We start from the raw sequence: 27918 nt of genomic DNA, 5'->3' as shown, positions 1-27918 counted from the left end.
CTCAATGGAACCTCATAGAAACACCCAACCATCCCATATAAAACCTTATATCTCCTCAACGGAACATGATAGAGAGACGCAACCACCACCATTTTAACCGGCCGGGTCCCCTCTTTCACCTCAACCCCACCTTCAATCCCTTCTAGGACCTTCCAAAACAGCCCCAAAAAACCCATTTTCCACACCCCCCCCCCCATACCTGTAAAGCCTCAATTAAGACCTCATTCGGGGTCCCATTAACAGCCTCATCCACCTCCAACGTCTTCAGCTCCTCGTGGGTCCCATAAAAGAGAACGAGGACGAGTTCTTTTGGGGTCCGGCTTTTATTTCCTTCCCCCCCATCCTCTGTGTTTTGGATCCAATGAAGAACGTTCCGGGGGAAGAAAAGGACCTGGCCGACTTCGGCTCGGTAGGTGGTGACGTTGGTTGGGGTGACGATGCCGATCCAGGCTGTGCCCTATAGATTATAGGGGAAATCCTATTAGATTTAGAGTAGACCCGCGAGGTTAAGGGGTTATAAGGTGGGGAAAGAAGGGATGGATAAGGCGAAAGAGGAATCGAAAGTGTAGGGTCAAAAGCGGAAGAGAGAAAGAGGAAGTGGGAGGAAAAGCGAGATCCATGTTGTGCCCTATAGAATATAGGGTAAATCCTATAGGGTTTTAGGGTAGACCCACGAGGGAAAGGGTTATAAGGTGGGGGAGGAAGAACTGGATGAAGCCAAGGAGGAAGAAGTATAGTATTAACGGTGGAAGAGAGAAAGAGGAAGTGGAAGTAAAACCAAAGGTCACCCCCAATTAACATGGGCCGCCCCTATATATAACATGGCCAAATTCTATAGGATTTTAGGGTAGACCCGCGAGGTAAGGGGATTATAATATGGGGGAAGAAGGTTTGGATGAGGCCAAGGAGGAAGAGGAAGTATAGGATTAAAGGTGGAAGAGAGAAAGAGGAAGTGGAAGGAAAAGCGAGATCCATGCCATGCCCTATAGAATATAGGGGAAATCCTATAGGGTTTTAGGGTAAACCCGCGAGGTAAATGGATTACAAGGTAGGGGAATAAGGGTTAAATGAAGCCATAGAGGAAAAGGAAGTATATTCTTAAAGGTGGAAGAGAGAAAGAGGAAGTGGAAGCAAAACCAAAGGCTGCGGCCTACCTGCACCACGTAGCCATGGACGTTGGCATTAAAATGCCAGTCGGGGACCCGGAGCGCTCCGGGTTTGATCCTGATTAAAGCCAGGCTCATTTTGGCTTGATGCTCGTGGAGGCTTTGAGCGAAGATGCGAGCTTCTCGATCCGGATAACGCTTGGGATCCAGCCAGTACGTCGCCCATTGGATTTCACCTCCAGGGTAGCGTTGTGGCTGGAAAGGAAATGGGCTTATTCCTTTTCCTCTTCCCCCTCCCCTTCCCCTTCCCATAGGAAAGGAAGAAGATACCCCATAGGACCCTATAGGACCCCATAAGCCCCATAGGACCCCAAAAACCCCATAGGAATCAATAGGAAGCAATAGGACCCCATAGAACTCCATAAGACCCCATAAGACCCCATAGAACCCCATAGGACCCCATAGGACCCTATAAGACCCCATAGGACCCCATAAGACCCCATAGGACCCCATAGGACCCTATAAGACCCCATAGGACCCCAGAGGAACCATAAGACCACATAGGACCCCATAGGAATTAATAGGACCCCATAGAAACCCATAAGACCCCATAGGACCCCATATGACCCCATAAGACCCAGTAAGACCCCATAGACCCCATAGAGACCCCATAAGACCCCATAAGACCCCATACACCCCATAAAACCCTATAAGACCCCATAGACCCCATAGTCTCACCCTATATCCTCCTATAGGATGAAGCCGTTAGTGCTGTGTAACTATTGCCTCAGCCGTATGCAAATGAGGGCTGGAGGAGAGCTCTGATTGGTTGAAAGACCAGGAAAAGCTTCGTTTGATTGGTTAATAGGGGGAATTTGGGGCTCCTTCCTTCCCCTTATGGGGTTCTATGGGGTCTTATGGGGTTTATGGGGTCTATGGGGTCTTATGGGGTCTTATAGGATCCTATTGGTTCCTATGGGGTCTTATGGGGTCCTATGGGGTCCTATGGGGTCTCTATGGGGTCTATGGGGTCCTACGGGGTCATATGGGGTTTATGGGGTCTAATGGGGTCCTATGGGGTCTTATGGGGTCCTATGGGGTCCTATGGGGTTTATATGGGGTCCTATGGGGTATTATGGGGTCTAATAGGGTTCTATGGGGTCTTATAGGGTCCTATTCATTCCTATGGGGTCTTATAGGGTCCTATGGGGTTGTATGGGGACTTATGAGGTTCTATGGGATCTTATGGGGTTCTATGGGGTCTTATGGGGTCTAATAGGGTTCTATTCATTCCTATGGGGTCATATGGGTTCTTATGGAGTTCTATGGGGTTCTATGGTGTCTTATGGGGTCTTATGGGGTCCTATGGGATCTTATGGGGTTCTATGGGGTCTTATAGGGACTTATGGGTTCTATGGGGTCCTATGGGGTTTATGGGGTCTTTTGGGGTCCTATTGATTCCTATGGGGTCCTATGGGGTCTATGGAGTCCTATGGGGTCTTATGGCATCCTATTGGGTTTAATGGGATCCCATAGGGTTCTGTTGGGGTCTTATGGGGTCCTATTGGTTCCTATGGGGTTCTATGGGGTCCTATGGGGTCCTCTTGAATCCTATGGGGTCCTATGGGGTCTTATGGGGTCTTATTGGTTCCTATTGGGTCTTATAGGGTTCTATGGGGTTCTACGGATTCCTATGGGTTCTATGGGGTCCTATTGGTTCCTATGGGGTCTTATGGGGTCCTATGGGGTCTTATGGGGTCTCTTATGGGGTTCTAGGGGGTCCTATTGATTCCTATGGGGTCTTATGGGGTCCTATGGGTTTCTATGGGGTCTTATGGGGTCTTATGAGGTCCTATTGGTTCTTATGGGGTCTTATGGTTTCTAATTATCCTATTGATTTCTATGGGGTTTATGGAGTCCTATGGGGTCTTATGGAGTTCTATTGGGTTCTATGGGGTCCTATTGGTTCCTATGGGGTCTCTGGTGTCTTATGGGGTCCTATTGATTCCTTTGGGGTCCTATGGGATCTTATGGGGTCTTATGGGGTCAATGGAGTCTTATAGGGTCTTTTTGATTCCTATGGAGTCCTATTGGTTTCTATGGGGTCTTATGAGGTCTTACTGGTTCTTATGGGGTCTTATGGCTTCTAATGGGGTCCTATTGATTCCTATGGGGTCTTTTGGGGTCCTATTTGTTCCTATGGGGTCTTATAGGGTCTTATGGGGTCTGTGGGGTCCTATGGATCCTATGGGGTCCTATGGGGTATTATAGGGACTTATGGGGTCTTATGGGGTTCTACGGGATCTTATTGGGTTCTATGGGGTCCTATTGATTCCTATGGGGTCTTATGGGGTCCTATTGTTTCCTATGGGGTCCTATGGGGTCTTGTAGGGACTTATGGTTTCTATGGGGTTTATGGGGTCCTATTCATTCCTATGGGGTCTTTTAGGGTCCTATGGGGTTCTATGGGGACTTATGAGGTTCTATGGGGTCCTATGGGGTCTCTATGGGGTTCTATGGGGTCTTATGGGGTCTTATAGGGACTTATGGGTTCTATGGGGTATCATGGGGTCTTATAGGGTCTTATTGGTTCCTATGGGATTCTATGGGGTCGTATTGGTTCCTATGGGGTTCTATGGGGTCTTATGGGGTCCTATTGGTTTCTATGGGGTTCTATGGGGTCCTATTGATTCCTATGGGGTCTTGTGGGGTCCTATTGGTTCCTATGGGGTCTTATAGGGTCTTATGGGGTCTGTGGGGTCCTATGGAGTCTATGGGGTCCTATGGGGTCTTACAGGGACTTATGAGTTCTGTGGAGTCCTATGTGATTCTTATGGGGTCCTATTGATTTTTATGGGGTCCTATGGGGTCTATAGGGTCTTATAGGCTCCATCCCCCCCATATACCCCATACCCCCCGCAATAACACCAGACCCTGTCGCTCTTCCGCCATCTTTATTCTCATCCAACTGCATCCATCATCTCCCCCCTCCCCCCCACCCCCGGCCACACATCGACCCTCGTTAACCCCATAATTAACCCCTTAATTAACCTCTTAATTAATGCCTTAATTAACCCCCCCCCCCCATATTAACCCCATCGGAACGAAGGAAGAACAAGACGCCGACCAATCGGGCACCAGCTTTGTTAACGCGTGCGCATTAATTAATTATGCAAGTGAAGGGGGCGTGGCTTTGTCAAACCCCACCACGCCCAATCAACTAACATTGAGACCTCATTAGCATGTGATTATATATTCATGATCCATTGGCCTGATTTGCATAGCCCCGCCCCCTTTCCCGGCCCCTGTTATTGAGTGCTAATGAGGCCTCGATTAATGGATTAATTAATTAATGGCAGGTCATTAATTAATTAATCATTAATTAACTAATTAGGGGGGGACGGAAGTCGCTCCGTCGTCGATATGGACCTGGAAAGAGAAAAGATGGAGTTAATTAGGGTTAATTAGCCTAATAATTAATAATCAATTAATAATTAATTAATCATATGTCATGGTTTTGTAATTTTGTAATTTTGCTATCAGTATTCCACATCATAACATCATGTCAAGTAGAATACTAACAGAAGATACTTCTGTTGAATGTGCAGTCCACAGAAGAAGACTACGTATCCCAGAGAACAACAGGAGTAACAATAAGTCACGGGACCAGGACTCTATATAATCTCGTTCTCAGGCTGGAGTGCCCTCCTTCTTCTCTCCAACTTCTCGGAGAGTGGGAAGCGTTCCAGCCATGTCGCCTAGAGTTCACAGTAGGCCTCTCGGTTTTCGGAGACTCTCTCTCTCTGTTTCGTTCGATTTGTTAGCCTCAATTATATTATATTGTGTTATCTTGTATTTCAGTATCATATTTAGTAAAATAAGTTTTTCCTCCTTAGATTGTCGCTGTTTTATCCCACTCCCTTTTTTCCCCCTCCTTTCCGGGCCCCGGGGGGGGGGCCCACGGGGTGGCTTCCCCTGTCACGAGCATAGGTAAATCTAAGTAACCCGTGACAGATTTTTTGGTGGAGAATGCGGGCATAGAGCTTTTTAGCTTTTAGAACGACTCTCTCTTTACTCTTAAAGAGCTTCGTTAGGGGAGTGTTATCTTTTCATAGCTGCTCACTGAGAACGTGACCTTGAAATACCAGACAAATTGTCAACATTAAGGGCTGCTGTACATTCTCAGCATTGCTATCTAACTTTTGTGTAGAAAACAAAGGGATTTCTTTCTCCCTTAGAACAAAGCTAGCTAGCTCTGACTTTTACAGAGCCTGCCAGCTATGAATCCACTCTTCATCCCAGTTGCTCTGTTTAAGGGATTGAAAGCAATTATGATCTTCTTAAAGTATTGGTCAACTATTAACACCATAATTTGGTGTTGTGGAATTGTGCAGGTATATAGCCTAATAAGGTGGATACTGATGGAGACACCTGCCTGGTACTTTTATGAGATGTGGTATGGTCAGAATTTTGGCACCTACACCCCAGATGGAATTGTGAATCTTACAAACACTTGCATCCCAGATGGAATTGCGAATCTTACAAGTACTTGCATCCCAGATGGAACAGGCAATTTTACAAACAGCACCATGTTTAATTCATTGTACAGGCTAAAAAAACCCTTTTTATTTAGGTTGTACTCTCAAATTTCCACACGCCTTTCAATAACTGAGATAGGGTTCATACTTGCATCCATGTTATCACTATCAATGCATGCATATATGTTCCTATGCATTCGTTCTATGCGGAAGTCTCCTCCAGAACCAGAGAATGATGACTGGCAGGGAATATGGAAAGGTTTAGGAAAGGTCTTAGAAGCATGGGGACCCGCAGTGTCATGGGATTTCACTCTTGAACACCTAAGGGACCCTAAGAAATTAAGTGAGTATTTGGGTCAGAGATCTAAGGAGGTAAACCTTATGTGGGGTTTGGCTTATGCATACCGTGCTTTGTATCATACTATTCTGGAGAGAGAGAGTTTCCGATCTGAGATTCAAGCCCAAGTTAATTCTGATCAGTCACAGGAGGCATCAGTAGCAATATCAGTTGCCCCTGTGGAAGGCAAGAAATGGAAACGGGTGTCCATGCGTCTAGAACGAAAAGAAGGAGAAGCACAGGGGGGGGCAGCAGAAGACCCAGGTGCCGGGCATGGAGCAGTACCGAAAAAAGCAAGGGCAAAAACCAAGAGGCATGAAGAAGAGACTGATGATGAGGAGGAAATCACCTATTGTCGACCTCTGAAGCTGACTGAAATCCAAGGCTCAAGAAAGGAGTTCACACGGCGTCAAGATGAAGGTATCCTTGCTTGGTTGCTTCGCTGCTGGGACAACGGGGCCAACAGCTTGTCTCTAGATGGTAATGAAGCTCGCCAACTAGGAAGCATTGCCCAAGATGCAGGTATCGACAGAGGGATTAGCAGATGTTCGGATGGAGCTGCCACTCTCTGGTTGCGGCTGTTAGAAGCCGTGAGAGAAAGGTACCCCTATAAGGATGCTTTGAAGCCTAAATTTGATAGTTGGAATACCGTCCAAAAAGGTATTCAGCGCCTGAGGGAATTGGCCATGGCGAAAATGTTGTACAGCCCTGATCCAAGCGAACTTGACCCTGAGAGAGTGAGGGCCGATCCTGACATGTGGCAGAAAATCACAAGTACAGCACCAGAGAGAATTGCACAGTCATTGGTATCAGGATCTAAAGGATTCGGGGACAGATGGCCCCGAGTTATTGAGCTGATTATAATGCTTCAAACCACCGATCAGCAGCTCCCCCAACTGCATGCTGCAGTTTCTGCCATCTCACGGCTAGAAGACCAAGTAGATGAAATGTGCAAGAAATTGTTTCCATCAACTAATCGTAATGATCCCGTAATAGTATCAGAAACAACTGATGAAGGTCAATCCTCGTACGGGCCACCAGGTCTAATGAAGGATCTGATCAAAGTATTCCAGTCCTACTCCCCACCTGCATCATCAAAAGTCTCAGCTGTTAAACGCACACGCTTCCCAGCTCGAGCAAAGAACAACAGTACGATTGCACCGCGTGTTTCCATGTGGCGCTACCTACGTGACCGTGGAGAAGACATGAGGAAGTGGCATGATCAGCCTACTTCTGCACTACGAGCACGGGTGAAAGAACTACTAGACATACCAACCACCAGTGGAGTTGCTCCAGTCATCACAGGTAACCAATAGAGGGGCCCTGCCCTCAGTCAGGGGAGGGAAAGGGATAATAGAGTTTATTGGACTGTGTGGATTCGATGGCCTGGCACATCAGAACCACAGGAATATAAGGCGCTGGTGGATACCGGTGCACAGTGCACCCTAATGCCCTCCAGTCATGAAGGGACAGAATCAATCCATATTTCTGGAGTGACTGGGGGCTCTCAAGAATTGACTGTGCTGGAGGCTGAAATAAGCCTCACTGGCAAAGACTGGCAAAAACATCCTATTGTGACTGGCCCAGGGGCTCCATGTACACTGGGTATTGATTACCTCAGAAGGGGGCATTTCAAGGATCCTAAGGGGTATCGATGGGCCTTTGGGATAGCTGCTGTAGATATGGACAACATTAAGCAGCTGTCTGTTTTGCCTGGCCTGTCAGAGGACCCGTCTGTTGTGGGGCTTCTACGAGTAAAAGAACAGCAGGTACCGATTGCTACAAAGACAGTGCACAGACGGCAGTATCGCACCAACAGGGATTCCTTGCTCCCCATTCATGATTTGATTCGCCAGTTGGAGAATCAGGGAGTGATCAGTAAAACTCACTCACCTTTTAACAGTCCCATATGGCCAGTGCGTAAAGCCAGTGGAGAATGGAGGCTGACAGTAGACTACTGTGGCCTGAATGAGGTCACACCCCCATTGAGCGCTGCTGTGCCAGACATGTTGGAACTCCAGTACGAGCTGGAGTCAAAAGCAGCCAAATGGTATGCCACCATTGACATTGCCAATGCCTTCTTCTCTACTCCTTTGGCTGCAGAATGTAAGCCACAGTTTGCCTTCACCTGGAGGGGCATTCAGTATACTTGGAACCGTTTGCCCCAGGGGTGGAAACACAGCCCTACCATTTGCCATGGGTTGGTCCAAACTGTACTGGAACAGGGTGGTGCTCCTGAACACCTGCAGTACATTGATGACATTGTTGTGTGGGGTGATACAGCAGAAGAGGTTTTCACAAAAGGAGAGCAGATCATCCAAATTCTTCTACAAGCCGGCTTTGCTATTAAGCGAAGCAAAGTAAAAGGACCTGCCCAGGAAATTCAGTTCTTAGGTATAAAGTGGCAGGATGGACGTCATCACATCCCAACAGATGTGATCGACAAAATCACTGCCATGTCTCCACCAACTAGCAAGAAAGAGACACAATCTTTCCTGGGTGCAGTAGGCTTTTGGAGGATGCACATTCCAAACTACAGCCTCATTGTAAGCCCCCTTTATCAGGTGACGCGGAAGAAGAACGATTTTGCATGGGGTCCTGAGCAGCAGCAGGTTTTCGAACAGATTAAACAAGAGATAGCCCGTGCTGTAGCCCTGGGGCCAGTACGGACTGGACAGGATGTAAAGAACATCCTCTATACTGCTGCTGGAGAGAAAGGCCCCACTTGGAGTTTGTGGCAAAGAGCCTCAGGAGAGACCCGAGGCCGACCCCTGGGATTCTGGAGTCGATCATATAAGGGGTCTGAAGAGTGCTACACTCCAACTGAGAAGGAGATCTTAGCCGCGTATGAGGGGGTTCGGGCTGCTTCCGAAGTAGTTGGGACTGAAACACAGCTCCTTTTGGCACCTCGACTGCCAGTGCTGAACTGGATGTTCAAAGGACAGGTTCCCTCCACTCATCATGCTACCGATGTCACCTGGAGCAAGTGGATTACGCTGATTACACAGCGAGCGCGAATGGGAAACCTCAATCATCCAGGAATCCTAGAGGTAATCATGGACTGGCCTGAAGATAAAAGGTTTGGAACATCACCAGCAGAAGAGGTATCACGTGCTAAAGAGGCCCCACCATACAACGAATTACCAGAAAATGAAAAGAAATATGCCCTATTCACAGACGGATCATGTCGCATTGTAGGGAAGCATCGCAAATGGAAAGCTGCTGTGTGGAGCCCCACACGACAGGTTGCAGAGGCCACTGAAGGTAAGGGAGAATCGAGTCAGTTTGCAGAGGTAAAGGCTGTCCAGCTGGCCTTAGATGTTGCTGAACAGGAGAGGTGGCCAATGCTGTATCTTTACACTGACTCATGGATGGTGGCAAATGCCTTATGGGGGTGGTTACAGCGGTGGGAACAAAATAACTGGCAACGGAGGGGAAAATCTGTTTGGGCCGCTGAATTATGGAAGGACATTGCTGCCTGAACAAAGAATATGGTTGTAAAGGTGCGTCATGTGGATGCACATGTGCCCAAAAGTCGGGCTACTGAAGAACAACAAAACAACCATCAGGTAGATAAAGCTGCCAAAATTGAGGTGGCTCAAATTGACTTGGACTGGCAGAATAAGGGTGAATTATTTCTAGCTCGATGGGCTCATGAGACCTCAGGTCATCAAGGAAGAGACGCGACATATAAGTGGGCCAGAGACCGAGGGGTGGACTTAACCATGGACGCTATTGAGCAGATTATTCATGATTGTGAAACATGTGCCATAATTAAACAAGCCAAAAGGATGAAACCTCTCTGGGAGGAAGGGCAGTGGCAAAAGTATAAATATGGGGAGGCGTGGCAGGTTGATTATATCACCTTGCCACGATCTCGCAGTGGTAAGTGTTATGTACTCACCATGGTAGAGGCAACCACTGGGTGGCTTGAAACATACGCAGTACCCCATGCTACTGCTCGAAACACCATAATAGGTCTTGAGAAACAAGTCCTGTGGCGACATGGTACCCCAGAAAGAATTGAATCTGATAATGGGACACATTTCAAAAATTCTCTTATAAATACTTGGGCCAAAGATCATGGCATTGAGTGGATTTATCATATTCCCTACCATGCACCAGCTTCTGGTAAAATTGAACGATATAATGGGTTGTTGAAAACTATGTTGAAAGCAATGGGTGGTGGAACATTTAAGCACTGGGAGAAGAATCTGGCAGAAGCCAATTGGTTGGTGAATACTAGAGGATCTGTCAATCGTGATGGTCCTAGTCAATCTAGCCCCCTACACACTGTAGAAGGAGATAAGGTCCCTGTTGTACATATAAAGAACATGTTGGGAAAAGCTGTTTGGGTCCTTCCAGCTTCTGGAAAGGGCAAACCTATCCGTGGAACTGTCTTTGCCCAGGGACCTGGGTGCACTTGGTGGGTAATGCAGAAGGATGGGGGTGTTCAATGTGTGCCACAAGGGAATTTGATGCTGGGGGAGTGCAGTCAATAATTTTATGTATCTATATATATATATATATGTTTGCATGTGTAGTGTATTGTAGTTATTATAGTTGTACATTTAGTTATGTTACATGCAATTCTACTATTTAGCTATCATAGTTTTACATACGTGTATATATATGTATATATATGTATATATTAACCATGATGTAATAATGTAGAATAAGGGGTGGAATGTCATGGTTTTGTAATTTTGTAATTTTGCTATCAGTATTCCACATCATAACATCATGTCAAGTATGGATACTTCTGTTGAATGTGCAGTCCACAGAAGAAGACTACGTATCCCAGAGAACAACAGGAGTAACAATAAGTCACGGGACCAGGACACTGTATAATCTCGTTCTCAGGCTGGAGTGCCCTCCTTCTTCTCTCGAACTTCTCGGAGAGTGGGAAGCGTTCCAGCCGTGTCGCCTAGAGTTCACAGTCGGCCTCTCGGTTTTCGGAGACTCTCTCTCTCTGTTTCGTTCGATTTGTTAGCCTCAATTATATTATATTGTGTTATCTTGTATTTCGGTATCATATTTAGTAAAATAAGTTTTTCCTCCTTAGATTGTCGCTGTTTTATCCCATTCCCTTTTTTCCCCTTCCTTTCCGGGCCCCGGGGGGGGGGCGTGGGGTGGCTTCCCCTGTCACGGGCATAGGTAAATCTAAGTAACCCGTGACATATGGTTACCTAACGCTGTAGAAATTGCAGGAGGGATCTTGACATCTGTATCAGGCATTGGAGGAAACAAGAGAGATCTGCAGTCTCTATTTCCCCAGGCAGTTTTCTCTTGGTACAGGGCAATCATGCATCGCATTCTCTTTGGGTTCTTGGTACATCTCAGCAGAAAGGGCACCACCTGAGCTATGGGCCGTCCCGATGCACAAGCACAGCAACTGCCATGGTTGAGACTCTGGACAGTATACTTAATCCATTCTACCCCGGCATTAACGTCCCCATATCTTGGGCAGTCCATTCCAGGTCCCAAAGTTCAGGATGTGGCATTTGGTCTTGGTGAACCTCATCCCATTGGCTTCAGCCCAGCTCTCCAGCCTGTCCAGGTCGCTTAGTGGGGCCTCACTAACTTCAGGCAGATCCACACTCCCAGCCAATTTGGTGTAGTATGCAAACCTACACAGGATGCACGCAATGCCCAGGTCATCAAGAAAGATATTGAAGAGATTCTGTGATCTCCAGAGAAGGAGACTCCCCAACCCCTTGGGCAGCCTGTTCCAGTGCTCCGTCACCCTCACTGTAAAGAAGTTCTTGCACACATTTGTGCAGAATTTCCTATGCTCCAGTTTCTGTCCATTTCCCCTTGTCTTGAATCCACACACTGCTGAAAAGAGCCTGGTCTCTCCACTTTGACCCCACACCTCAGATATGAGCACTGACATGAGATCAACCCCCTGCAACTTTCCCCTGCGAGCAGAGCATAGCAGAGCACAGACACAGTCCCCATGTATCATGTAGTGTTATTCTGCTTGCCAACAGAAGCGGCCAATCTTTCTCTATGCTCCATCTGTGGCATACTCCAGAGTTCAAGGCATTGCAAAGCTGTGGCACATCTACGTTCTTACAATGATGACACTTTGGTATGCTCTGGGCTCGCATTTCAATTGGATCTAAATAGGTCTAGGGTCATACCAGTTGACGGGAAGCTGGCAAATGTTGTCTCATTGTAAGGAAGAGCAAGAAAGATGACACAGGCAATGATGGACCTGTCAGTCTCACTTCAGTGCCTGGTAAAATTATGGAGGAGATGATGGTGGGAATTATGGAAAAACAGCTGAAGGACAATTCTGTCATTGGTCACAGCCAACACAGATTCCAAGGGGAATGTTCTATTTAATTTCAGGTCGTTTTATGACACCTATATCCATTTAGCTGAACAAGGGAAGCCAGCTGATGTTATTCTTGAGCATTTCAGTAGAATTTTTGATACTGTTTCTCACAGCACCCTTCTGGACAGAATGCTCTGCTACAGGTAGACAGAAACAGAACATGGTGGGTGAGCAGTTGGCCAGTAGGTCAGGCCCAAAGGATAATAGTCAGGGGGTTCCATCAGCTGGTAGATAGTCACTATCAGGGTCCCCCAGGGCTCCATTTTAGGGCCAATTCTCTTTCGTGTTTTTGCAGATGTCTTGCATTCAGGACTAGAAGATGTTCTGAGCAAGTTTGCTGATGACACCAGATGAGGAGGTGCTGTTGCCTCCACTGAGGGTGAACAGGACTTGCAGAGAGATGTGGACAAGTCAGAGAAGTTGGTACCTGTTGGTACTAAGCACCAAGTACATAACGTATAACAAGAACAAGTGCCTGATTGTGTATCTGGGTAGGGGCAACCCTGGACATAAACACAGACTGGATATGGGACACTGGAGAGAGGTCTGACTGAAAAGGATTGGGAGGCCTGGTCAGCATCAAATTGAACATGAGTCAGCAGTGTGCCCAGGCAGCCAGGAAGGCCAACAGTCCCCTGGAGTGCATCAAGCAATTTATTGCCAATTGGGTGAGGGAAAGGATTGTCCCTCTCTGCTCTGCGCTGCTGCATCACATGGAGCACTGGGTGCACTTCTAAGCACTGCAGAACATAACGGACGTCAAACTATGGGAGGGTGTGCACAGGAGGGCGCTGGAACTGAGAGATCTGATGTTCAGAGTTTCATTGGGATTGACTGCTTGTTCAGACTGGGCCCTTCTCACATCCCACATCCTGCAATGAAACACAGGGCACATGTGGGACATGAACCTCAGAGCGTCCCTGCACCCTATGCAGAGCCTGGGATCTTCTCTCCCCATGTCTCTCATTTAACATCATACAGACCTCCATCCCACTGCCCCAGGAAGGGCCCTGAGGCAAGATGAGGGTCAGGATCTCCCTGCCAAGGGTCTGGGGATCAGGGCTTGGCCTTTCTGCTTCATTAGACAAAGGAGGGGTTTCTCAGCATCAGGACCACCATGCCAGTGTCTTTCATTGCCTGTAGTCGTATCTTCCAATCATCTGCTCTAACAAGTCCCTTGGGAAGCTTGCTTGATAATGGCTCTCAGTGGGCCCATTAATACTCCAAGAAACTTCACTGTTACTTCTGACTTTGTCTTGATGAGCACTCTGTGCAAATTTCTCTCTGCACTGGAGGTCGATGGACTCAGCAGCAAATGCACCGTGGGGCCCATTGTAACCTAAAGAGCCTCCTGTGCAATGTGCCTTCCTGTTATCTTCTTCAGGTTTTCAGAACTTGTTCAGCAAAATGGAGAGATACCTGGAGAGAGCTTAAAGAGGAAGAATCCAGCAGACATTTATTGTCTATTTATTCAAAGTTGGGTTTAAACAAGTCATTAAAGAAGGACTGTGCACCTGATATCAATCCAGGATGACCCCAGTGAATTCTATACTGTTACGGTGTGGACAAATGTCCTCCTCATCCCCACCCCATTTCCACTCACATTGGCCCCATGGGACTTGCATCACTTTTCTTCCCATCACTCTTCTCCTCTGCCGTCACCCGCTCAGTGTTAAATCTCCTTTGCACCAACTCCCTCTGGCTTTCCGCAGAGAACCAGCTGCACAGGGCAAGGAAAGAATTCTTTTTTTTTTTTTTTTTTTTTTTGGCCAACAAACAGACGGAAAGGTGATGCAATTGAATGAACAGTAAAACAGAGTGATCAACTGCATGCCATGTCCAAGCTGCTTCTATTGAGGTTTGTCTTTCACAGGGAATATTTGTACAAGAAATGAGATAGACACAGATAGGATGGGATTGATAGAATCACGGTGAAGGATTTGACAACAGAGTCCATCAGACTTTTGAGGAATGGAGCAAATTCCAGTCATCTCCCTGGGATAGATCAGCTAGGTAGTTGGGAGGTATCAACTTAAAATGAACAGGACTCGTGAGTATTTCACACATTGAGAATGGTTAACACACTCTCATTGATTTCTACCTTTGTCTTCAACTGTTTTTTTCACTTTTATTGACATTAATAAACAACTTTCAGACTCTGTGCTTTAAAAAAAAAGAAAGAGATAATGAAAAAGTATAAGAAGAAAAAGAATAGATAGGAAGGGACAGATGGAATCACAGTGAAGGAGTTGACAACACAGTCCATCAGACTTTGGAGAGATGGAGCAAATTTGAGTAATCCCCCTAAAAGTCAGAAATCAGACAGATAATTGGGAGGTATCTGACTGAACAAGGAGCAAGGGATGGGGAAATCTGCCAGGCAGTGGGAGGAGCGTGTGTCCAAATGGCCTGCTGAAAACATGCCCTTAACCACGGCCATTTATTTAGGAGAGCTGGAGACACTTGGAGGATAAGGGACATTAAATAGGCAGCAGGGAAGAGCAGCAGCGGACGCTGGGCTTTAGTCACAGGGCACCACTGTCTTTGCCCTCGCATCTGAAGGCATCTGTGTAATGTAAACACAGTTCTGGAAAACATAGTAATTACAGGGGAAAAAACAAAACAAACAAACAAACAAAAAAAGATAAGGGCTCATGGGATTTTCTCATGTTGAGAAGGGTTAACACATTTTCATTGATTTCTATCTTTGTCTTCAAGAATTTGTTTCAGTTTTATTAACATTTATGATCATCGTTTAAGCTTACAGCCTCAAATAAAAATAATAAATAAATAAAAAGAGATCCATTTGCATCTTGCACATGGCCTGATGCCCCTTTGACCTTCACAATTCTTACCAGACCTTCCATGCCGGAGAGTATGAGATCCAGCAGAGCACCTCTCCTCTTTGGTTCCTCCATGGCTTGGTCAAGAAGCGGCCATCTGTGCTCTCCAGGGATCTGCTGGATGCCACATGCCCTGCTGTGCTGTCCCTGCAGCACATACTGGAGTGCAAAAGGCCGCCAAAGGGGACAAGAGCCTGACAACATCAGGCTCCCATCTGTCTGCAGAGGGCACCTTCCACTTGCTCTCCCTGATCAGGAAGCTGAGAACAGTCACTGTTGGTCTCCTCTGTTGGCCATTTCCATTAGCTCTGACATGGCTGCTCTTCCATCCCCCGGCAGAGCTCAGTGCACTCTCACAGAGGGCAGCCGCCCTTCCTTGTCTCCTCGCCCATCCATCCTAAAGACTCTGTATCCCCCTTGTGCTACAGTGCAGTTGTGGAAGCCATTCAGCTGTGCCCCTGTGGTCCAAACAGGAGCTCAGGCCTGCAGCTCTACCAAGATTTCGAGCTTCTTGTGTGTTGCTGTTTGCATTAGTGCAAAACCACACGTGTCAACATCCTCATTGGAAAGCATCCCTGGACATAGCTGGACTGGAGAGCTCATCTATGGTATCAGTGTGCAGAAGGTGGCACACAGGCATCAGAGCCATCGTGGGTCTTGGAGCTGATGTAGCAGCACGGACACACCATGGGCATGGCTTTCCTGAAGGCCCTGTGCCGCACTTGCAGCTGCATGTGAATTCACCAGACAGCCGGTGCTATCCCCTCTCTGGCCCTCAGCTGATGCCCAGGAAGGAGGTGTCTGTCAAAGGGACTTCCCACACGGTTTACAAGCACTGGCACACATCAGGAGCAGCCCAGGCACCTTGGGCATCACCCAGTGTCTGTGTGTGAACAACCGCCTCCCTGCTGAAGGACCGAGGACTCAGAGCAGGAGCTCACATGCAGGCAACCCCTTGTGCACATCAGAACCCTGTTACTCCACGCTCATCTCTATCTCCCCCGGTTCCTCATGGGCCGAATACTTCAGGCTCACAATCTTTCCCACGCTCCACTAAACACACTGGGTCCCCTTCCCTTCCCTTCCCTTCCCTTCCCTTCCCTTCCCTTCCCTTCCCTTCCCTTCCCTTCCCTTCCCTTCCCTTCCCTTCCCTTCCCTTCCCTTCCCTTCCCTTCCCAACTCCCTTTTCCACAGCACATTGCAAAGGAAGCCCTCCAAGGCCAAAATCCAGCCGGCCAGGTGCCCTGCCAGGCCAAAAGGCAGTGGGCCAGTCCAGGGGCTTAGAAAGGCAGAACAAGGGAGAGGTTAGGGTTAGTGTAGGGTTAGTGCAGGGTTAGGGTTAGGGGGGATGTTCAATGTGTACCGCAAAGGAATTTGATGCTAGGGCAGTGCAGTGGGTAACTCCGTGTATATATTTGTATGCAGACCCATGCGCATATTATGTTTTGATTATAGTTTATTTCTATGTAGATGTTTATATTAAGTATGACGTCGTGATGTAGAAGAGCAAGAGCAAATATTAAATATTAAAAGGTTCATACTGCAGAAAAACAGATATCCCTGGTGGCCTAGTGCTTAGGATTCTCAGCTCTCACTGCCGCAGCAGTTGATGTTGCTGCAGCCCCTTCGCTGTGACTGCGGCGCTCTGTGAGGAAAAGGGGGGGTTGGGAGTTAAAGGGGGAGGGGGACTGCTCACATTCCCTGTGAGCTCCCCCCAAACCCCATCCCATAACCCCTGTAAACCACCCCAACGCCATCCCATAACCCATCCCAACCCCAAACCCATCCCAACACCTCTATAACCCCCCCATCCCATCCCATCCCATCCCACCCTACCCCATCCCACGCCACCCCATCCCATTCCCTGTGACCCCCCCACCCCATCCCGTAACCCATCCCAGCCCCCATCCCATCCCCACTGTGACTCCCCATAACCCCATCCCACAGCCCCCAACCCCCCACCTCGATCACATCCCATATCGCCCCCATCCCCAGGTCCCCCCTCACCCCATCCCATACATCCCCCCCATAACCACTGCCCCCACCCTCCCATCCAGATCCCCATCTAGACCCACAACCCCAACCTAATCCCCACCCCCTGGACCCCTCCCCACTCCATCCCTCACTGCCCCCCCCAAAAATCCCTATTCCATGGCCCTGAAACCCCTCCCCATATCTTCACCCCCCGTCCCATGACCCCATTCCCCTTTCCCCCGCCATGACCCTATCCCATATCACCCCCACCCCCACCCCTTGACCCCCAAAGACCCCATTCCAACCCCCACATGCCCAACCTCTGAGCACCCCACAGCCCCATTCCTCACCCCCCATCCCTACCCCTTTACCCCCTCCCAGCCCCACATACCCCCTCCCTTGACCCCACTCCGTATCCGCCCTCCAAGACTTTGCCCCCCCCCATCCCACTCACAACCCCCCCCCCATCCCCCACCTGACCCCCAATTCCCCCCTCCAACTCACCCCTTTCCAGAGATGCTGCTAATAGTCCTGTAGGAAAATCGTCTGGGGGGTGGGGAGGGGTAGGTACAGTTTAGGGGTGGGGGAGTCACAGGGACCCCCCCACAGCGCCATGGCCCACTCCCACCCCCGCCTCCCCCCATGAATCCAACCCTCCACCCCAGACCCCACAACATTTCTCCATCCCCAACAGTAATACCCCCCCATAGCAATCCCCCACCCCATAACCCCCCCACCTGGCAATGGGGGCAGCAGCTCCCCTGCTTACAACACCCCACTATCCCCTCCAGACCCCCCCTCAGCCCCCCATCTCTACCACAACCCCCACACTGCCCCCACCCCACAGGCCCCTTCCCGACCCCCCATGGCCCCCCCCCACCTGGCACTGGGGGCATCATTTCCCCAACATCCGGTACCTCCCCAGCAGGTATTGCCCCATGGCCCGGCTGATCCGTTCCTGCCGTTCCCTTCTCTCTTTCAATTCTGACTGAAATTTCAGGACTAGCGTTTCACCCACTCTGCTATGGAAGGGGAAAAGGAAAAAAAAAAAAGCTCTTTCTTCCCATGCTGTGCAGGCAGCCCAGCCTCCCCCCTTGCACTTGCCATACCTGAACATGGAAGGTCTGGGCGATCTCTCCGTCCACGTCATAAACAAACAGTCTGTCATGGTTTTGTAATTTTGTAATTTTGCTCTCAGTATTCCACATCATAACATCATGTAAAGTATGGATACTTCTATTGAATGTGCAGTCCACAGAAGAAGACTACATATCCCAGAGAACAACAGGAGTAACGATAAGTCACGGGACCAGGACTCTATATAATCTCGTTCCCAGGCTGGAGTGCCCTCCTTCTTCTCTCGAACTTCTCGGAGAGTGGGAAGCGTTCCAGCCGTGTCGCCTAGAGTTCACAGTGGGCCCCTCGGTTTTCGGGGACTCTCTCTCTCTGTTTGGTTCGATTTGTTAGCCTCAATTATATTATATTGTGTTATCTTGTATTTCGGTATCATATTTAGTAAAATAAGTTTTTCCTCCTTAGATTGTCGCTGTTTTATCCCAATCCCTTTTTCCCCCTCCTTTCCGGGCCCCGGGGGGGGGCGTGCGGTTGCTTCCCCTGTCACGGGAATAGGTAAATCTAAGTAACCCGTGACACAGTCCCAGGAGTTTCTACTTCGTCCTCATCCACTCCCTCAAAGACAAGAGATGATGGCGGTCACACTTAGGCATACCGTGCCATAAAGAACACACTGAGGCCAAAGGTGGGAGCCCTTCCAACCCTCCCTGTGCTCTGGTAGGATTGGAGCACAGCGGAGGGCGAACCTGAGTCAGGGCACGTGGAGCAATTGCTCCCAGCTGCTCGGCCACAAAGAGCAGCAGAGGCCTTTGGAGACATGGAACCAGCCGAGGGATTCGGTGCCCTCAGGCAGGATGCCGTGATCTGCAGCAGCCCACCACTGAAATTTGGGAGCTCCCAACAGTATGGGGTCGTATGGGGCTCTGTTGAGTGTCTACCGTGTGGCTCTATGGTGCTCTATGAGCTCTTGTGTGGCTCTATGGGGTCTTACAGGGCTCTATGTGGCAGTTATGGGGCTCTGTTGGGTGTCTGTCGGGCACCATGAGGCTATTTGGTTCTCTATGAGCTTCTTGTGCAGCTCTATGGGGTCTTATGGAGCATTATGGGGCTCTATGGGGTGTCTGTGGGGGCTCTATAGGGCTCTTTGGGGGTTTATGGGGTCTTATGTTGTGGTTATGGTGTTCTATTGGTTGTCTCTGGGGCTCTATAGGGGTTCAATGGGCTCTTATGGGGCTCTATGGCAAAGCTTTTTCCTCGGGGGCCTCCAGAAGCAGCAGCAGGCAGAGACTTACCAAGATGGCAAAGTCTCTGGGGGCACTGCTGACATCCCCAGAGGGAGACACCGCCTTGGAGACATGCCAAACAGTGAAAGCCGTGGGCCAGATGTTCTCCGGCAGCTGGATGACGGCGTGGCCCTGTGAACCTCGGAAAGCCCAGCAGTTGCCAACAGAAACATCGGGCTGAAATGAGAGAGATGTGTCCATCAGCGGTGAGGCAAAGAGTCGCCAGAGCTGGATGCTGGGCAAGGAGCACAGAATTTGTCTTCTGTGTGGGCTGCCGTGCTCCCCGTAATGGAACGCTACTCAAGGGACAGGAGGGGAATATGCAAAGGTTTGGACAACAGCTCTGGAGTCAACCGCCTTTCTCTGCTTGCCCAGAGCCGGCGGGGCAGCCCTCCCCAGCATCTGTCAGCCCAGCACCCTCCCAACGCTGGTGTCAGTGATGTGGGGAAGAGTGTGGGCTGAGCAGAGCAGCTGGGCCAAAGGAAATGGATGTGCAGCCAGAATGGGGTGAGGATGGGGGGAGGGAGAATGGGGGGAAGGGTTGGGGGTAGGAAAGACTGGGGGAAGGATGGGGGGTAGGATGGAGGGAGGAATGGGGAGGATGGGGGGGAAGGATGGTGGAAGAAAGGGGGGGGAAAGATGGGGGGGAGAAGGATGGAAGGAAGTTGGGGAGGGGGAAACGATGGGGAGAGGGAAAGGATGTAGGGGGACGGATCCTGGGAAGGAAGGGCTGGGGGACGGAGGGGGAGCCCTTATGGGGCTCTGTGGGGTGTCTGCGGGGGGAGGGGGGCAAGCCCACAGTCAGCACTTCTCCTGCCATACCTGCAAGTGGGTCTCAGGGGACTTTGCGGAGGAAAAGAGGGGAGAAAGCCGGCCTTTCCCACCGTAACTCTTGGTTGTCCTCTCTGCATCAACAGTGGCACCTGAAATAAAGATGGACAGACGTGCACTGGGACAGCCCAGAGACAAGCTGAAGGAGTGAATGCTCATTCCCCAAAGCTCTTGGCGGGGCTCTGGGGTGCAGAATCCCTCCTGCTGTGTATTGGAACTGCTGAGTCCCGGCATGATGCGCTGATTGAGCACCTGGGGAAATGAGCCGGTCAGCCCTGGGAGCAGAGTTGAAGGGTTTTTAAATTCTCAGAGATCGGGGCTTTAGACGGGATGTGAGGAGGAAATTCTTGACCCCCAGTGGGCGGTGAGGCCCTGCAATGTGCTGCCCAGAGGAGCCATGGATGCCCCATTCCCGGAGGCGTTGGAGACCAGGTTGGATGGGGCCCTGAGCACCTTGATGCAAAGGGTGGCAGTCCTGTCAGTGGCAGGGAGTTGGACTGGGATGGTCTTAAGGTCCCTTCAGACCTCAGCCATCCTAAAGCTCTATGAGATAAGTGTGACAGGAAGCAGAGCTGGGCAGGTTTTGGGGAGTGCCAGGCGCAAAGCTGAGGGTAGTGAAGCTGTCTACATACCCAGGGATTTCAGAGCCCAGTTGGGCATCCAGTAGCTGTTTTCCACGATGCTGTCAATTTCAATCCGTGTCAACAGAAAAATTTCCTGGCAACAAACAGGGAATGGAGAGACAGCAGTGAGCACAAAGACAGGAGATGGGTGTGAGCAGGGAGTCCTACCCAAGAACTGCACTCCAGAGACACAGCAAAGATGGACTTTGGGCTCTGCCTGATCCCAGTGTTGCCAGCCCCGTGTCTGCTGTAGAACAGCCTTGACAGGCAGTCAGATCGTGCCCTGAGCCAGCCAGGCTCTGCAGAGCTCCAGTTGCAGCTGGCCTGGAGAATGGCCCTTCCAGCTAAGAAGTCTGAAGCACAAGTCTCTTGGCAGGGGCCGCATCCAGCCTCCAAGCCAAGCCCAGCAGGCTTCTGGCTGGGGCCCAGCCAGGGGGAATTCATGGCTCTGCACAGAGCACCCTGATCCCAGGTTTACCGTGCAGCCAGCACCAGCAGCAGCTCTCAGTGTGGGGAGCAAAGTAGCTCCAAGACACAGGGGAGGCTGAGCCTGAGAGCCAGGTGTGGGGCAGGCGGCCAGAGCACAGAGCTGTCCCTGTAAAGGGCTGGAAGGGAGCAGTACCATTACCTGTCTCGTCAGTTCGTCGATCCCATTCTCCTCCAGGAAATCATACACTGATTGTGCGATGAGATGCTTCCTGATTGACAGCTCATAACTTATCAGGTGTAATTCTGGCCCAACCATTGAGTTCCTGAAGGCAAAGCAAAGCAAGTCTTGTTCAGCAACGCAGGTCAGAGTTTCAGTGCCACGAGGTGAAGGATTCCGGGGGGTTGTGCCCTTCCTTATCCCCCAGCCCCTTTTGTTCCTTCGCTTTGCCAAGGGCTGCCTTCACCATATAGATGGGAAAGGCTGGAGCCCTGGGCACAAAGTGAAGGCGTGCATGGAGCACACAGCCAGCCGAGGCCAAGCTACAGAGCCAGGTGCATGGCAAGGAAGTGTTCTTACCCCAGAGACAGGAGCTCATGCACAGGTCCTGCTGACACCACCTGGAAGAGAAAAGCATTTGATGGGAGGAAGCACCAGGAGCACGGCCAGAGCTTCCAAAGGAGCTTCCCAGGGAGCCGCTGGCAGAATTTCCTGCTGCTTCCCAGCACTTTGCAGAGGACCGCTGCCCAAAGTTGGGCCCTTCAGCCCTCCACGTGCTGCAGAGCATCTGCTGCTTCTCCGTTTGCTCTCCCATCCCCTCCCGACTCCACAGTGTCACGGACGGGCCAAAGGCCCCTTCTTCCCATGTGCTGTTGCCTTCAGCCTGAGCTCCGTGCTGGGCACTGGGAAGATGCTGCCACACCAAAGCCCGTCCTGCTGCCAAGGCAGCCCCCAGCCTGGCTCAGGAGCCCACAGAGTCTCAGCAGCGATGGGCCCGTGGCCAAACTCCCCCTGTCCCCATGGAGGCTGAAGGGCAGAGCTTTGTCTTCTGCCGCACGCTGTGGCACTGACCTGCAGGACATTTCCTCAGGCTCCCAATATCCAGAGGAAGGCTCCAGCTGTGGGAGACATCAGTCAGGAGAGACCATTAGTTTGCCAGAGTGCTCGGAGCCCTGCAGCCCATTTTCCTCTTCCCAACCCAGTGGGGACATGCCGTGTGGGACAGTCCCGCTCCTTGGCTGTGCTGGGATGGCTTTGGGTGGGGAACACTCAAAAGAAAGGACCGCTAGAAGCAGGACGGGAGTCCCCCTTCCCCTCTCTTGAGTGACACGCTGCCTAAGGGAGAGATCAGATGGTGGTTATCACAGCCCAGCGTGGGGACACGGTCTCCTGGGATCCTTTTAGCTGTTTTCCACGACTCTCTCAATTGCATGCAGTGTCAGCTGCAGAATTTCCTGGCAACAAACAGGGAATGGAGAGACAGCAGTGAGCACAAAGACAGGAGATGGGTGTGGCCCAGCCAGGGGATGGGGGGACAGCGGTAGATGTAGTCTACCTTGATTTCGCCCCATCAGGTCCCATGGATTTATGGAGGGCTGGTGGGTGGGGGGTGGGAAATCCAGGGGATCTTTGTATGGATGGAGGATCTCACCCCCCATCTCTTTTCTTTCTCATCAGATCCTGTTGAATCCTGCCGTGCTGCTGGACCAGATCCTGGAGCATCTCCTATGTCTGCAGGTGGCTCCTTCCACAACCTGCTGCCAGATCCCGGCCCAGCCTCACACTATGATCCACTGGGTCCCAACAGCCCTGGGCAGCCTCGTGTCACCGCGGGGCTGAGCTCCTCTGGATCCCAGTGCACCCCTTCCCCTTCTAATGCACCTCCCTTCCATGCAGCCCTTAGAGACCCCGGGGGTCCCAGTGTTGTCACATCACTGCATGCTGGGGATCCGCTCCACATCGCACTGCTGGATCCCAAGGGTCCCCTTGGCACAGCACTGTGGGATCCAGATCACAAGGATCCCCCCCATGGCACCACCTCCAGGGCTCCCAATGATGGAGCACCTCAGGATCCCAGGGGGGACCCCCATAGCAGCCCCTCGCTGGATCCCATCCCTCCCCTTCCACACCACCTCCTTGCCCACTCCTTCCTCCTGACCCCTGCAGCCCAGGCCCAGCTGCTGTGGGTGCTGGGGGGCTCTGAGAAGCCCAACTGCTGTCCACTGCGGAGCCGGCGTTGCTCCACGCCGCCCTCTGGGGGTCCCGGGGGGGGGTCTTTGTCCCATCCCTGCCTCCTTCCGACACTGCTTGGCTTCCTTAGCCCAGCACCCAGCTCTGCCCCCCTCCCTGCGCCTCTTCTTCCTCCTCTGCCTCGGGACCCCCCCCTCGCCCCCCTTACCCCCCCATTTGGCCACCAGCCTCTTCCCCACGTTCTCCAACCCCCCCGAGCTTCTCCTGCCCCACTTAGAGCTGGCGGCCGGGGGAGGGGATGAAGGGCAGCGGGGCAGCTGTTGGCTCCGGGCTTTTGTGGTGGGGTTGGCAGCTCGGGGGGGTACTAGCGGTGTTTTCTGCCGGGCTCTGGTGGCCTTATCTAAACACTTGGGGGGCAGCGGGACCCCCCCCGTCGAGTTGGTCGCAGCCGCCACCTCTTTGCTGCTGCGCTGCCCCCATTTCGCCCCCCAGATCTTAGAGGCCACGGGGGGGGCAGGGGGCTCTGGGCGCCTCTTTGAGGCAGGGGGTGCTGGGGGCGCCCCCCCCCGAAACGAGGCTGCCAGATGGGTCCCTTGACCCCACTCCGTGTCCACCCTCCAACCCTTTGCCCCCCACATTCCCCTCACAGCCACCCATTTCCTCCTATCCCTCGGGATCCCCACACAGCCCACTACAACCCCATCTCCCCCACTGTTCACCCCTACATCCATCCCACTGCCCCCCACAGCCCCACATTACCCTAGGCCCTCCCTACAGCCCCATAGGAACTACAGCCCCCCCACGGCCACACGTTACCCCACAGCCCCCTCAACTCCCCCATCCCCCCCACTCCTCCCCCACTGCCCCCTACACCCACAGCCCACCTCAGCTTCCTCTCCCCGGCCCCGGCCCGGCCCCGTTCTCCTGCACACCTCCGGCGCCGCCGTCCTCAGCACCGCTCCCGTCGTGCCGCGGTTCCGTCTCGGTGCTGCCCGGACAGCTCCGGCGCGCAGCGGCTGCAGCGGCGCTGCCGTGCGGGGCGGCCCGGGCTGCGGCAGCGGCTTCAGCCGAACGAAGGGAGAGCCGGGAGGCCCCGAGACACAAGATGGCGGCCGCTCCCGCGCGCGGAGCCTCAGCCAATCGGAGCCGGCGGCGAAGACGCTGACCAATGAGAGGCCGGCACGGGCGGGATGAGCAGCTGACCAACGATCCGTTAGCCCCTGCTGCTGCCATCTCCTCAGTGGGAGACCCCGTTCCTTCGTTGCTGGGTGGTAGCGATGTGGATGTGAGGACAGGCGGCTCCTCGGGCAGGCTCGATCTCCTCTGTCTCAGCCTTCAGCTGCTCTTCCAGCTGGGCAATGAGCTGCTTCTCCTGCAAGACAAAGCGTGTACCACCAGGGGGGGCTTCGTTGGGTCCCATGGACCCGAGGGATTGGGACCGAGGTCCTCCTGCACAGCCAGAGGAGTGAGGATGCCGAGCTGTGAGGACGAGCCCTCACTGCCCCCTACCTGCTCCAGCTCCTCTTTACGGGCAGCCGTTCTTTCAGCCCGTATTTGCTGGGCATTCTGTGGGAAAGCAGAAGAGCATCGACCGTCAGGGCACCGGTGCTCCCATGGGGCTCCGTCCCCTCCTGCCTCCTCCATCGGGGCAAGCAGGGCCTGCAGGGCTGGAGCTGCAGACCCACACGAGGGCACTTCTCCCACCCCACACCACACAGCAGCATCTCCTCACCTTCAACAAAGACTCCCTGGCCGTGGCCGTGCGGTTCTCCATGAGCTGCTCATGAGCCTGTGGGAGGGGAAAGGAGCAGCGTTGTCCCCCGGCCCTCTGCTGCCATGCCATGGGCAGGGTGCCCTTCAGCCTGCAGCTCGGCCCTTGTGTGCCCGTCCATTAGGTGCTCACCTGCTCCAGCTCCTGCAGCAGCTCCACTTGCTGCATGCTGTTAATGTTCCGCTGGCAAACTGGGCCCGCATTGCTGTACCACTCACACAGCTGCTTGCAGGACCCGCACCTTTCTGCATTCTGGGATAAATAGTGATATTCGGGTGAAAACTGTCTAAATCTTGACATAAATAGATATTGAATGCTGAAATCATTGCATTTTTGAGACAAAAATCTTATACTGGGGAGAAAGAATCATATTGTGCTAAGAAGAGTGATTTTTTGTAGAAAATTTCTTCTTTTGGGGATGAAAAGCAGTGTTTTGGGAAGAAAATGTCTTTTTGTTGGGATCAAGTATGACACTATAGTGAGATCATCGGCCTTTGTCCTGGAAGGGCTTCCCTGGCCTGCAGGCATTTGAGCTGGCAGTGCCCCCCAGAGCGGACAGCTGGCTTTTAGCCTGGCAGTGCCCATCTAACCGCATTACCAGCTTCAGGCCTGGCAAGGTCCCCCCCGACTGCGTGGCCGGCTTTTGGCCTCACAGGCCCAGCAGGTCAGTCAGCCATTTTGTTGCCTGGCAGTGAGCCCCGGGCAGGCTGGATGTTGGCCTGGTAGGACTCCCCAGGCTGGCCAGTCAGCTTTTGGCCTTCCAGTGTTTGCCGGCCGGCGGCAGGCTCTTGGCCTGGCAGGGCTTCCCAGGCCTGCAGGCTTCTGGCCTGGCAGGGATCCCCAACCCGGCCTTTGGCCTGGCAGGCGCCCCGCAACCATCCGACCAGACGGCTTTCTCCTTCGGGCCTTCCTTGCCATCTGGCTTTTGGCCTGGCTGGGACCCCATGTGCCGGCAGGGGTTCTAGAGGTTATGGGATGGGTTTGGGGTTGGGATGGGTTATGGGATGGTGTTGGGGTGGTTTACACGGGTTATGGGATGGAGTCGTTGGGCAGGCGGGCTCAAAGGGAATGTGCGCAGTCCCCCTCCCCTTTTAACCCAAGGACCAGTGCCTTCTGGCTCCCGTGCCGTGCCCTGTCCTACAGCCCCCTCCTCATGCCATGTGGAACGCCAGTGCCAGCAGTGCCAGCAGTGTGGCCACCATGTTAGAACCCTGGCCATGTCACAGCAGTCACCTTGGTCACTACTGCCCCACGCAACGCACTCACCTCTGAGAGCTCTGGCCATTAACAGCCATGTGGGGAGCTAAGAGAGCGAGGCTGGAGGATTCCCAGGATTTAGGTGGGAAGATGTAGCTGGGGACAGCAGGGTCGAAGAGGAGGAGGAGGGGGCCCGCCAAGACCATCAGGCGGCAGACAGGCAAGAGAGCCCGTTCCCGTCATGCCTGGACCAGCCGTGTGAGTCCCTCCGTGGAGCCCATGGAGGTGGATCCACCTCGTGATGAACCCTTAATAAGCCCTCCGGCCCATAACGGAGCCCATAACAAAGCCTCTCCTCTTTGCATTGGCAGGAGAAGCCCCTTCAATCCTACCAAAGGATCAAACTGGATGTGTGGAGCAACTGGGGGAACGCGGAGTACACCTCGTGTACCGAGTGGAAATCCACGGCAACCCCTAAAAAACTCTAAAAACACCTAAAAACCCCTAAAAAGCCCTAATAAACCCTAAAAACCCCTAAAAAAATCTAAAAACCATTAAAAACCCTAATAAACCCTAAAAACCCCTAAACTCTGATGTCTATTAGAGGGTTATAATTAGGGATTGATCATTCAATGAAGAGATGTCTATAACTTTCTGCCCGCCTCGAGGCTGGTTGGGGGGAGGGAGGAGCTGCGGGGATGAGTTGGGTGGGTGTTTAGGGGGAGACCGGGGTGGGAGCCGGGGCTAAGCCACAGGACAAGCAGGCCAACTTGGCCTAGTTCCCCAGGGCACAGCACATGCTGGATGAGGCAGAGGAACGTGCTGACATGGCTGAGTCCCAGGTTAACAAGCTGCAGGCACAGAGCCATGACATCAGCATCAAGGTGGTTTCCTACTCCGCATCCCTGCCCTCCATCTTCTCACCTCCCTCCATCTCCTTTCCCAATAGAAAGGACTCAGTGAGGAACGAAAGCTGCAGATGCTCTGCCTTCCAGCCCCAACCTCTGATCTCACAACCCCTTTGGATCTCTCAACTCTCCTGCTTTCAGCCAATAAGAATTGTTGAGCGGCAGCAGCTGCATTTGTGGGACAGGGCTTAGTGTGGGTGGTGCTGTGGGGTTGGTGTGGGAGCCACGGGAGATGGAGGGTGGCCAAGAGTGTGAGTTGGCCACTCAGGCCATCCCACAGTGCCGTGAACCTTGATCCATGGTGACTGAACATCATCGTAACTGGCTGTGGGGCACAGTTGGTTGCTACAGGACAGTATGTTCCCCTATGCACTTCTATGGGTCCCTGCAGGTACATGTGTGAGTGTGTCAGTATAGCTTCTCGGAGTCGGGTTGCTTGGGAATGCAGCCCAAAGCGGGTGGTAAACTCCATC

General features: G+C 51.9%; 2 protein-coding genes and 1 long non-coding RNA gene across 11 annotated transcripts; 1 reads left to right on the top strand and 2 right to left on the bottom strand.

Moving 5' to 3' along the window:
- The first annotated feature begins 241 nt into the window (after nt 1-241).
- On the top strand, nt 242-11045 carry LOC146751781 (uncharacterized). Of its 2 annotated transcripts, none has more exons than XR_014941116.1 (2): nt 242-1319; nt 10706-11045. It is a non-coding gene; the product is annotated as an uncharacterized LOC146751781 (long non-coding RNA). The 2 variants fall into 2 exon arrangements; XR_014941115.1 differs by lacking the exon at nt 10706-11045 and adding an exon at nt 4715-5001.
- Nucleotides 4237-22444, bottom strand: LOC146751780 (SUN domain-containing protein 2-like). Of its 7 annotated transcripts, XM_085533473.1 has the most exons (8): nt 21959-22444; nt 21581-21704; nt 20962-21046; nt 20321-20421; nt 19508-19675; nt 18059-18129; nt 17646-17687; nt 16606-16812 (listed from the first exon to the last, which is right to left on the bottom strand). In XM_085533473.1, exons 2-8 carry the CDS (start codon nt 21695-21697, stop codon nt 16752-16754), a joined length of 645 nt encoding a protein of 214 aa, XP_085389599.1. In that variant the 5' UTR covers nt 21698-21704; nt 21959-22444; the 3' UTR covers nt 16606-16751. The 7 variants fall into 7 exon arrangements, with proteins under 7 accessions (XP_085389604.1, XP_085389603.1, XP_085389599.1 ...); XM_085533478.1 differs by lacking the exons at nt 16606-16812; nt 17646-17687; nt 18059-18129 and adding an exon at nt 4237-4535; XM_085533477.1 differs by lacking the exons at nt 16606-16812; nt 17646-17687; nt 18059-18129 and adding an exon at nt 10701-10772.
- LOC146751779 (uncharacterized) lies at nt 18022-27918 on the bottom strand. 2 transcript variants are annotated; one of them, XM_085533491.1, is made up of 5 exons: nt 25473-27918; nt 25302-25358; nt 25079-25135; nt 24502-24941; nt 18022-18160 (listed from the first exon to the last, which is right to left on the bottom strand). In XM_085533491.1, exons 1-4 carry the CDS (start codon nt 25638-25640, stop codon nt 24807-24809), a joined length of 417 nt encoding a protein of 138 aa, XP_085389617.1. In that variant the 5' UTR covers nt 25641-27918; the 3' UTR covers nt 18022-18160; nt 24502-24806. The 2 variants fall into 2 exon arrangements, with proteins under 2 accessions (XP_085389617.1, XP_085389616.1); XM_085533490.1 differs by having other exon boundaries at nt 18025-18163.

The sequence above is a fragment of the Coturnix japonica genome, unplaced genomic scaffold, assembly GCF_054131305.1.
Source record: "Coturnix japonica strain WE unplaced genomic scaffold, WE-NBRP24 Scf061, whole genome shotgun sequence".
NCBI classification, from domain to species: domain Eukaryota; kingdom Metazoa; phylum Chordata; class Aves; order Galliformes; family Phasianidae; genus Coturnix; species Coturnix japonica.
The sequence above is the reverse complement of the archived record's forward strand: the minus strand, read 5'-3'. Positions and strand labels throughout refer to the sequence as shown.